The 11,845-nt window shown below is 33.7% G+C and overlaps 1 protein-coding gene across 1 annotated transcript in view; it reads right to left on the bottom strand.

The window, feature by feature from the left end:
• Positions 1–9,977, bottom strand: part of LOC106466001 (putative ammonium transporter 3) — a gene marked incomplete at its 3' end in the record, with an annotated part of 35,853 nt that extends 25,876 nt beyond the window's left edge. The window contains exons 1-2 of the mRNA XM_013926251.2: positions 9,723–9,977; positions 7,694–7,914 (exon numbers count right to left, since the gene is read on the bottom strand). Coding sequence (XP_013781705.1) covers positions 7,694–7,914; positions 9,723–9,855 — 354 coding nt within the window. The remainder of the gene's footprint in view (positions 1–7,693; positions 7,915–9,722) is intronic.
• Between the last annotated feature and the right edge of the window lie 1,868 nt (positions 9,978–11,845).

The raw sequence follows: 11,845 nt of genomic DNA, 5'->3' as shown, positions 1-11,845 counted from the left end.
GAAAGGACTTGTGTCGCTAAAGTTTAGTCGGAAAGAATTTAAGGAAAAATTAACTAACGACTGGAGGCGTAACACTTTTATAAATGTTAGACGTTACTTCAGAACCTACGTAATCTGGTAAGTTGTGATTTAGGAACGTTTCTCTTGAGATGATTGGAGTGAAAATGAAATTAACCATATGTGTCCATCGGTTTGTAATGTTTCTAGCTTGAAAAAGAACATTTGTTCAAAACGTCGCCAAGAAAATGAAATACAACCATATTTTTAAAGTGATTTATCTCCCAAACTTTAATTGGTTTATAATTGGTCACAAGTTCAGCTAGAAGAGTAGACTTGAAAATTGTAATGACCTGATTATAATTGCGAAAATATTGCATTGGTTATATTAAGTGTAATTTCTATAGGCACACATATATCACCTGTAGAAAATGTCTCCGAAGCACCTATGTATGTACTGGTTTAGCATGCTTCACATAGGACACATATTAGTCCAGCATATGCCCGTGCTCCATTTAAATGGGAAGAAAAGACTATAATGCTGCGAGTTAAAATAACCTAAACTAAGTCAGGCACCAAGCAAGTGCCGTCTTCTAGCCCCTGACCATGAATATCAAATAACATAAAAAATCTCTTTTTCTATATGGCAGGGAAGCAACTGTTTATTACGTAATATTTCAACAGTCACAGTGTAGCTCTATGTTTATCCTGTAATATGTACCAGAATACAAATGGCAAATATTTAGTAAAACTGTATGATAATGAAATTATGTGCATAACTGAACTTAGCAAACCAAAATCTAATAAAACTTTGGGTACATCAAATGTATTTTTGCCATGACACATAAGCCACTGTCAGTAAATTTCACTTTATAGATAATTTCACCTGCATTTGAATATCTTAGTTCCATCTACTCGAAAATATTCTTCAATTATGTATTAAAAACGTTGGGTAACATTATGTTTTACACCAATAAAACTAGCACATACTGCTAGTTACCAAATAAAACCCAAAAATATCATCAATATTTTGTTTTCTCAAAACTGAAATATTCTCTTATAAGCCTCAAGAAAATATCAGTGAACCATATCTTTCTGTGATGTAGAACACGTCAGAAACTACAGTTTAAGTTCTTATATCATTTGTTAACTTTTGTATTAAATTCTTTATTAGTTATCCATTTGTTGCCTTACAGACATGTCCTCTATGCATTGAATTCATGTATGAAATACAATATGCATGAATAATTTGCAATGTCCATATAAGCGTGCAACCCCCACATATACATATAACCATAAAAATCTGTGTTCAGACTCACATATTATCACGTTTCCTTATAGTATCTAACATGCTGCTTCGTGCCTCAGGCAAAAAACAATTCATCCTAAGGTGCTGCCCCTACAAGTTATCTCTCATTGCCATTTGATCTGTTACCATACCACCATCTACGAACTGAATTGGTGAAGTATTCAGCAATTACTAGTATATTCTAATTAATTTGTTTGGTCTATGGGAAGGGACTAGCTATATCCAGCACTACTCTATCTACAATAGAGAATCAATAAATATCTACCCTGTTTTGGCTAGTTTTCTTCAGGATAGCACACATAGTATAGTGTTTGCAGCATTATATAAGATCTCTATGTGAATGCAGCCAGGAAAATTACTTTTGCATATCATCACAAGTGGAAGTAACATCCTGCTGGCCTCTAGCGTTTGCATTATGCAAAGTCTGAAATATATCTTGCCTAAGAGCCTCGAAGACTATAATTTCATCACAAGTTGAGAGCTACATCATAGTGGTTTATAACAATAGTACAGCACACCTTCACACACTTGTTCAAGTGCCATGGAATTAAACACATTTGTGATACCTTTCTGGTTCTATGATGGCCATGCTTCAACTTGTAGCATGTCAAGTAGCAGCCAAAATAATTATTGGTCATTTGATTGCTCGTTCTGAAACTCCTGAAGCATTATTCGTGGAGTTACTCTAACTGTGGAATCATCATTTACACTGTGGTTGAACATCACTGCTAATACAATGGTTTTCATTCCCTCATGACGTCAAGGATCATGACTTTCAGTGAATAGACAAACTCTCATCAGTTGGTGAGGCAGTTTATTGATTTTTTACTTGTAGTTGGATTGGCTGGTGGTGTACAACAAATTCATACTCTTGCTGTGCCGTGATCCAACGTATAATAATCACTCTGGATTTTCGAAGTTCATACTCCATTCCATTGATGCATGGTCTATAGGAATGTCTTTCTGTTCTCATGAATTTAACACCAAACTTAAATGTTTCCTCAAACACCAAAATGTCATTAATATACACCGAGAATCTTTCCCAGTGAATCCTTCTCAATATAAGTCTCATCAGCCACTTAAAAGTAGCAGGCACATTACTCAGGACACATAGGAAAATGTAACTTTTGTGCTGACCATATGAAGTACAAAAGTTGTTTCTGGCCTGGTTTAATCATCCACCTTGATTTGCTAGAACATATAACCCAATCCAATGTGTTTGAAGTAATGGGTAATTTCCAATGTGTCCATTCATTCATTTACCTATGGAAGCAGAAAGGCTTGAGCACGGATCATTGAATTCACCAATCTACAATGAACATATAATTTTGGCATACCATTCATATTACGGAAAATTATCTACAGAGAAGACCAAGCACCCTCTGAAGACTGTATATTTGTAGTGCTCAAAGGAAAATGGCGCAGTGATTGTTTTATTGGATGTACACCACCTGTATCTTTGTGGTTAAAACTTATTGTTGTCTGACCCAAACGGCCATCTGGTCCCATAAAAATATCTGTATATCAACCAGCAACTCGCCGAGTTCTTGTGTTGTATCCAAACTGTTTGCACAATCATCAACCAATACTGGCATCTGTGCATTCGCTCTTGAATGTGGTGTTACAGAAGTAACTCTAGCTGAACAGCTAGTAGTTTAAGCTACTTCTAGTTTTTCACCATGACAATGATCATTGCATGAGGAAACAATATCTGAATGTCCATAAGTAAAGATCAGCACTGGGACAATACCACTATTCAGGCAGTTAACTGTTTAGGCAAGTGCAGTCTGTTTTCTAGACAACAAACAATATGCTTCGTGCATAATTTCCATCATTAAAACATATGGTGATAATCCAAAACAATTGTTGTTCAAGCACTTGATGACATAAATAGCATATTGACTCATGCTATGAATAATAGACATCAATAATAAACATCTTCGTGTTAAAATAGCAAATAATTTGAGGTTAATAAAAGTCACTAAACTAATTCTGATCTTTAATGATTTAAATAAAAGTGATACAAATTACAATTCATCAACTTCTAGTTCACACCAAAACGATTGTTGTTCAAGTATATAATGAGTTAAACAGCGTCTCGAACATTACTATGTCTATCGTATCCAAACTGGCGTGATAAGCCCTGGTATTTAGTAAAAGGCGTCGTCGGCACTGGCTTTGCAGATATAGTATGGTTGACATATTATTACATTTTTCTTCGCTTGATAAGTACTTACATAAGTTACATTACTTATACAGTATTTTCCTAATGAAGCTTAACCTGCTCCAGGATCAAATATACTAGCTTTTTTGGTTCGCCAGTTCTTCTGAATGATGGATAAAGTTACTTCAAAGTAAACAGATAAAATAATATCAATAATAAACAATTTGGTGTTCAAATAAAGAAATAATGTTATGTTAATAAAAAACCATAAAGATAATTCTGATGTTTAATAACATCAATATAACTGATAAAAATTACAGTTGTTCAAGAAACTGATGGTGTAAATAGTATCTCAGCCGGCCTGATGAGTCCTGGTATTCAACAAAAAGCCTTACCAACACTAGGTATACTACATATAATGTGGTTGAATTGTTATTACATTCTTCTTTACTTTCAAGTTCTTATAGTTGATAAACATTTGCCAGAACGAAGTATATATGGATTGGCTGGAAAGGCTTCACCCCACGTGCCTAGTACATTTCAAGGTCAATTAATGTTTCAGTAGATCCCATATCAACTAGAAATTTTAACTTAATTCAATGTATCTCTATCAGCATATGCCAAGCACTACCTGTATAAGTTGGGCTGATTATTGCACCCTATATGTTAATGGTCAAATCCATTCTGGACACCATTAGTTTTGTGGAGGCAGAGTGGCAGCAGTCATTGCTCATATTTGACTTTCGTTCATTTACTGCACTGCCCGACATAACTGCACATTTTGTATGCCTTTTTTTTCTGTAATCTCCTATAAGTCACAACTATAGCAGGTGATTTAGTCCTCCTTCAAAAGCACCATCTAAGGTGAGACATTGGTGGCAGTTTCTGCAGAATGAAACTTCATGGGAAGCCCTCAGAAGCCTTCTTATCCACTACTGTCCAATGAAGCTAAGTCTAAATATTGGGATGCGCATGCAGCTAGATAGCTTTTTTTTTTATGGAGCACAAGCTTTTTGTGATGTGGAATTCTTAGGAAGATAGGCTGACCGAGTTGCAGCCACTGCAGTTGCTGCTGTGGCTTTATTTTCTGTTGCGACTTTTTCTAAATTACCACTTCAAACCTTATCGTCACAGATACTGCCTTTCTTGGGTATAGACGTCTCTAACACCCAAGTGATATCGCACCATTTCATTTGGCAATCCTCTATGAACTTACCAACACTATGCATAAGTATCTGTGGAGTTTGTTTATGCGAAGAAACCCTACATTCAGACAAATATTTGGTTCCTGTTTTCAGCAGCAGAATGACTAGTCATTATAGGAAGCGAGTCTTCCAGTTTTACCACAATCCTAAACTTCTCTATAGCCCATTATGGTTCCTGAAGCTCGCCTCACATCTCAGAGAATCTCCTGTTTGTTCCATGAGTCACCAACTTCATTACCAGGTGTTTGTTGTCTCCTCTGGTGGCGAGATAGCTCCAAATGGTGGACTTTCTTTATAAGTGATACGATACGTCTTCTTAATTACCCTTGTATTCTTTGCGCTGAGATGAAAACTCAAGGGTAAAACCTGGTCAGCAGCTCTGGTCAGAGTGAGATCATGGGCTTGATCTTATACGTCACTGGCAGAGGACAATATCATCCAGTAGAGGATTTCTCCTAGACCTTGTAACTGTCTCATGTGGTCTACATTTAACATCAAATTCCTTGCCTTGCTCATAAGTATTTCATTTAATGGAAAATTTCATTTTATGATTTTGTAAAACTGCAGTTCATAACGACGACACATGTAGCAGTTGTTTCATCATCATGAAAACATCAAACCAAAAGTTCACTCTTGATGAAACATTGTGAATCTCACTGTATTAATAACGAATAGCATACATTATTGGAATACATACACAGGTTCATTATTGATGAAAAAGTAGAACCACAGTTCGTTACAGATAATACTATGTCATCTTTATCTTCAGTTTATTATAAATAAAACAGGGATAAAAACAATTCATTATGAATAAAAAAATATGCATAAAAACATTTCACTGCAGATGCAAGCACATAAACAGTTAGTTATGAATGAAATGCATAATACTGTATTTTATTACCGATTAAAATAAAACTTTTATAAAAACTATTTTTACAAAATAAGTAGAAACACGATTAATATTAATGAAACATATATATATATATATATATATAACCAAAGCTTAGTGTTGCATTAAAACTACATTACACTATAGATGAAACATGTGAGAACAGGTTCATCATTCATGACACTGAAATATTTAGAGCTGCTGTTAATTATTAACAAAATAATGAGAACATCATTTTGTATTTCATGAAACATACAATATATCGGTTCATTAGTCATGAAACATGTAGAACCATAGTTCATTGTCGATTAAAAATGTGATATAGGAGATCATTAATAATAACCATGCATAATAGAAGTTCATTATTCCGGAAAAGTATAGAAAATCAGTAAATTTTTGATACAAGTTAATACAGTGGTTCATTATAAATGAAACATTTAGAACTCCAGTACCTTATTGATGAAGAAGTAGGGAAACGTAGTTTACTATTTATTAAAGTTGCAGAAAGGCAACAGCTCTATATGGATCATTAATCAGACATTCGTTATTGATTATACCTTCAGCTGAAATTTATAAAGCCTGTACGACTGTACTTTGTAAAGAATTTCGTAGCTCAGGGTTTTATTACGCACAAAGTTCGTGTTTGATAAAAACATTTAGGACAACTGATGGAATATGTTAATAAACAATGTAGAATACAATTCAAATAGTTCATTACCGAGAAAAAAACTTATAGACAAGCAACAAATCCTTACCTTACTAACGAAACATGTATAGCCGTGATAAATTATAAAAAATACAATTAAGACAGAGGTTAATCATCTATCAAATTTTTGCTTAGTTGCTCACCATCGTTCATTGTTAATGAAACCTGTAAGAAGGTGATATAGATTTTTTATAAAGCTTGTTGGCTCTTAATGAAACCTTCTTTTTGATCAAATAAGTTGATATAAAGATTTATGCAATACCAACGATATCGATTCTTTTTTGATAAACAAACAAAACAGTAAATCAAAAATTATACTTACGACTATCTAATGGATGGCGTTTTTATTCGTATAACGTTTAAAAGTCCATTTGATAAGTAACAAAAAATATAAGTTACTTCATTAGATATAATCTTCTTCATTTGACTTTCGCCCCCAGCGACACAGCAGCATGTCTGCAGACTTATAATGCTAGAAACGTGGTTTCAATACCTGTGGTGGGCAGAACACAGATAGCCCTTTGTGTAGCTATGATTTCCTATAGAGTAAAGCATTTTTGTACAAAAATTTGACTTGTTTTAAATATATATTATTCTAAAACAAGTGGATTGTGTGTTGTCCGTTTATTGTTCAAATTTATTGCCAACAAGTCACTGACACATATATAGAATAATCCCAGCCTACTCATGTTTAAGACCCTGACAGTAGCTTTGTGCTTAATTTCAAACAAACTAACAATCATTTGACTTTAATTCCATATAGATTTGGGGTTGGCCGCTCACGTATTTTGTATTACCCAAGCATTTTTACATTCGGGTGGCTGGCAGTTAAAGGTGATGTGGGTTCACACCCGCGGGTCGAGCGCCCTAACTATCAGGCCATGCCAGGTCTGCTTCTTTAAATATAATACTGGTATGCATGAGTTTTAGTTTGAAGGTCAATCGTTATAAACTTAAAGATATTATATTTGCATTTGTAGACCACACGTCGTCTACAGTACGAGATTTTACGTGTTATGGGACGAGTTTAAGATCTATTCACAAACTTCATCTTTTGTGGTCAATTATAATTTCTAAAAAAATGTATTTTCTATGACTAACATATCGAAGTTACAATGATAATATATTTCATACTTAATCGATATTTAGTACAGCCATTGGTAATGAATTTTTACACACATATAAGCATAATTTAGCGGTATCTTTTTCCAATATTACTATTTCCAGATTAGTATTTATTTTCCCAATAATTTCGTATTTCATATTTTAACCAATATTAATCTTACTACTTTTTAAAATAGTTATGTTTATAAATGGTGCATTTCCAAAAGATTTATGGAAAAACAATCATTAAACAAGCTGCTTAAGATTTAGAAAGACCACTATAATTTTTATTGATATTAATAATAGAACTGACCCTTACTTGAAACACAAACTTTGCATAAGTCATCCCCATAGAATCTTCGCTCGCTTTTGTAAAGAAATCACCGCTTGCGTACCACAGTACCGAATGAGTACCAAAACTCAAGGAGAAACCAAACGTCCAATAAGCAAATCCGCCTAGAAGAACGTTAGCTGCGTTTTTGATAAGAATGTTGACTTCATTTTTTCTAGAAACAATGCCAGACTCCAACAAAGCATAACCTTTAAAAATAGTAAATAAAAACTAATTAAAGCTAGTAAATAAAAGATTCAAGTTTAAAACTAACATTTTTTAAGTAATCTGCTGTATCTCAAATTTCTCACTGTTTACTTATGGTTGTTACTTGTCCTGTCAGTAATCTAAGGTTGTCTGATAGTTCAACTTGAATAAGAGGACGCATACCTCAGTAGCGTATTCTTCAAGTCACTACCAAAAAATTGTTGAAGAATAATTAATTTGTATTTTAATACACAGCATTTTGATTTAAATAACTTTAATAAATTTCAGTCCTGTACATAATATGGAAATCACACAAATTTTTATTTTTCATTTTCCTGTGAGAAGTAAAACATTACGTTCCTTTACATAAGGTTCACTACCATTTTAGCTTCTTTCATCTCTCTTGTTGTTGTTTTTTTAAGTTCAAAAAAATATACTGCTAAAAACGGGGTTTCGATATCCGTGGTGGGCAGAGCACAGCTAGCCCTTTCTGTAGCTTTCTGCTTTATAACAAACAACACCTACTACGAACAAAATATTAAAATATTTATAAATAATCAAAATCTTTTTAATAATGTACATGGAAGTGGGAAGGTACGTATTTAACAGAAACCTAGGTGAAAATATACAGATCGATAATTGGGTCCGCGTAATAAAAGAATAAAACAGAGGTCACTCAGTTCCTGACTTCATAGTAAAGATGAGAAAACAATAAAACAGTGTATCACACTGTAATTGACTGCATAGTAAAAATGAGAAAAGAATACAGCAGAGTATCACACTACCTCACTGCATAGGTAAGATGAGAAAATAATAAAACAGAGTATCATACAGTGACTGCATAGTAAAGATGAGAAAAGAGTAAAGCAGAGTATCATTCAGTAACTGACTGCACAGTAAAAAATGAGAAAAGAGTAAAACAGAGTATCATTCAGTACCTGACTGCATAGTTAAAATGAGGAAAGAATAAAACAGAGTATCACTCAGTACCTGACTGCATAATAATGAAAATGAAAATAATAAAACAAAGTATCACTAAGTACCTGATTGGTTAGTAAAGATGAGAAAATAATACAGCAGAATATCACACACTACCTCACTGCATAGTAAAGATAAGAAAAGAATAAAACTGAGTATTACACAGTACCTGACTGCATAATAATGAAAATAATAAAACAAAGTATCCCAAAGTACCTGACTGGTTAGTAAAGATGAGAAAATAATACAGCAGAGTATCACATACTACCCCACTGCATAGTAATGATGAGAAAAGAATAAAACAGAATCTCAGCTGTACAGAAAAGGTGAGAAAATAGAGTATCACTCAGTACCTGACTGTACAGTAAAGGTGAGAAAATAGAGTATCACTCAGTACCTGACTGTACAGTAAAGGTGAGAAAACAGAGTATTTCACAGTACCTGACTGTATAGTAAAGATGAGAAAAGAATAAAACAGAATCTCACACTGTACAGAAAAGGTGAGAAAATAGAGTATCACTCAGTACCTGACTGTACAGTAAAGGTGAGAAAAGAATAAAACAGAGTATCATACAGTAGCTGATTGCATAGTAAAGATGAAAAAAGAATAAAGCAGAGTACCATTTAGTACCTGACTGCATAATAATGAAAATGAAAGTAATAAAACAAACTATCACTCATTACCTGACTCGATAGTAAAGATGAAAAAATAATAAATCAGAGTATCACAAAGTACCTGACTGCATAGTAAAGATGAGAAAAAAATAAAACAGAATATCACACAGTGCCTGACTGTACAATAAAGATGAGAAAAGAGAATATCACAAGTTACCTGACTGCATAGTAAAGATGAGAAAAGCGCTAGTGAGTATCCACACTACATCATTTGCGTCGTCGTTTGACTTACGATCTCCACCGGTTGAGGAGTTCTTAGTAGCCAGCCCTGGAAACGTCGTCTCTGACATCAGTTGTCTTTATACTGTCCTTGATCCTACCAATAACCTATAGCTTAGTTTGAAGAACATAACTATATTACAAGCCCAACATTCCGATCATCTGTTCAATACAAAAAGTACACAAATCTCAAGTGGTTTTACCATGAAATTCTATAACCAATGTTACTGCATAATCCTTCCATAAGTGCTAGATAAATACTGAGTAAAATCCACACTTTATAAAAAGTAAATGTATTTTAAAATATTTTTTATTAAGTCGTAAGATTTGTAAAGAAATGTTTATCTCATTTTTTTTTCTTCTTTTCACATCTTACCTATCTATCATGCAAAGTAAGTTTCATTTTAAAATTAAAAATACTTTTTTTCAGTAAGTAATCTCTGTACGGGTTCGGTATATTTGAACGATCTCGCAACCACCATAAAAATTAGGAAGTAAACATAAATTATGCCTCTTTCATTCTAGAATAAACACAAATTATAACACGAAATAGCTTAAACATCATAACATTATACATTTATATATATATTTATCACACTGTCCTTTCACCCGTGCCTGGCTAACAATACAGAAGTTGCAATGACGCGGCTCACGTGCACTCATGTTACTGTATCAAGTAACATAAAACTGACCTTTGCTCTGTACAAAGTAACTTGTCTTGACTGTGTTTTGTAAAATAACTAAGATGTATTTCTGTCAAAAAAATATTAAATTTCTAGCAGACTAAAGACACAACCTATCTCATTGAAATCTTGGTTCAAAAGAAAGAAATGGCGCTAGCCACGTTAGAAAGGATGAGAAAACCACTAGGGGGACATTCTGAGCTTTCGATTGGTTATTCATGTCTTTTATAGAAGTAAGTGTATATAAGGGAGCGTTTCCAAAGATGAAAAGAGGTGGGCAGGGTGCCACTGTGTTTGATTTATTACATAAGCAATATCTTAGCAAATAGAAAAGGTAAGATCTTCTTATTTTATATTTTAGCTTGTCAATATCTGTAATTTGAGTTTCTAATTCGTACGAAACTGTGTACTTAGTATTTTCACTTCATAAACATTTAATTTGAACATTCAACTTGCCACGTGACACACAAAAATCGATGTATATGTATTTTTTAAATATTTACTTTTCAATTAAGTAACTGAGTAATGTATAGTTTTAAAATTTGAATACTAATCTAGAGTTTGATACCAAACTTAATGAAATAAATTCATGAAATAGTAGTTCAATAAAACTTTAAATGCGAGTCAACAAACTAGATGACATGGCCATTCACCTTTTACCCATCTCAAAAGGGTTAAAACTGATGAAGCCCAAGTTGGGATTGACCTTTGACTCAAGGGATCTAGGGAGGTTACCAGTACTGAAATACATTTGATGTTAGGGCAGAGTCATAAAAGCTTTGGAGAATGCTCGTCTATTTTTTAGTAGCGATTTTCAGGAAGAAGCAAAGTGTATCTAGGTTCTGTGTTGATTTTAGAAGACTGTTTTTAGCACAAGAGATGGTTTGTATGAATTCTGCACTATACTGTTTGGTCTGTGTAATATGCTCATCACTTTCGAAAGACTCTCAGTGGTAGAAGTGTGTAGTCTACATCAACAATATTTTGGTGTTTGGCCACACTTTTGAGTCTGCTGAGAACTTGAAAATGGTATTCCAGTTGATAAATAAAGCACCTAAAATATTTCATTCATGTGAACAAAAATGGAGTTTCTCAATCCCATTGGAGGGAGAGATGGGGTATCAAAGGACCTTGCTAAGATACCTGCTGTGAGAGATTGTCCTTAACCTATGACAAAGTGAGAAATTATGGTTTCCTCAGTTTCAAGTCATATTACCAATGAGTTGTGGCAAACTTTTCCAAAATATCAGTACCATTTTCTTCTCGCATGAAAGTCGAGATGTACTTTGAATGGAACGAGGAATAAGACCAAGAATTCTATCCTTAATGCTTGTTTTAGTCGATTTTCCAGTGTTAGCCTACCCATGACAAGACAGCA

Source organism: Limulus polyphemus, unplaced genomic scaffold, assembly GCF_000517525.1.
Source record: "Limulus polyphemus unplaced genomic scaffold, Limulus_polyphemus-2.1.2 Scaffold2118, whole genome shotgun sequence".
NCBI classification, from domain to species: Eukaryota; Metazoa; Arthropoda; class Merostomata; order Xiphosura; family Limulidae; genus Limulus; species Limulus polyphemus.
Note: the sequence above shows the minus strand (reverse complement) of the source record. Positions and strands in the feature narration are given on the sequence as shown.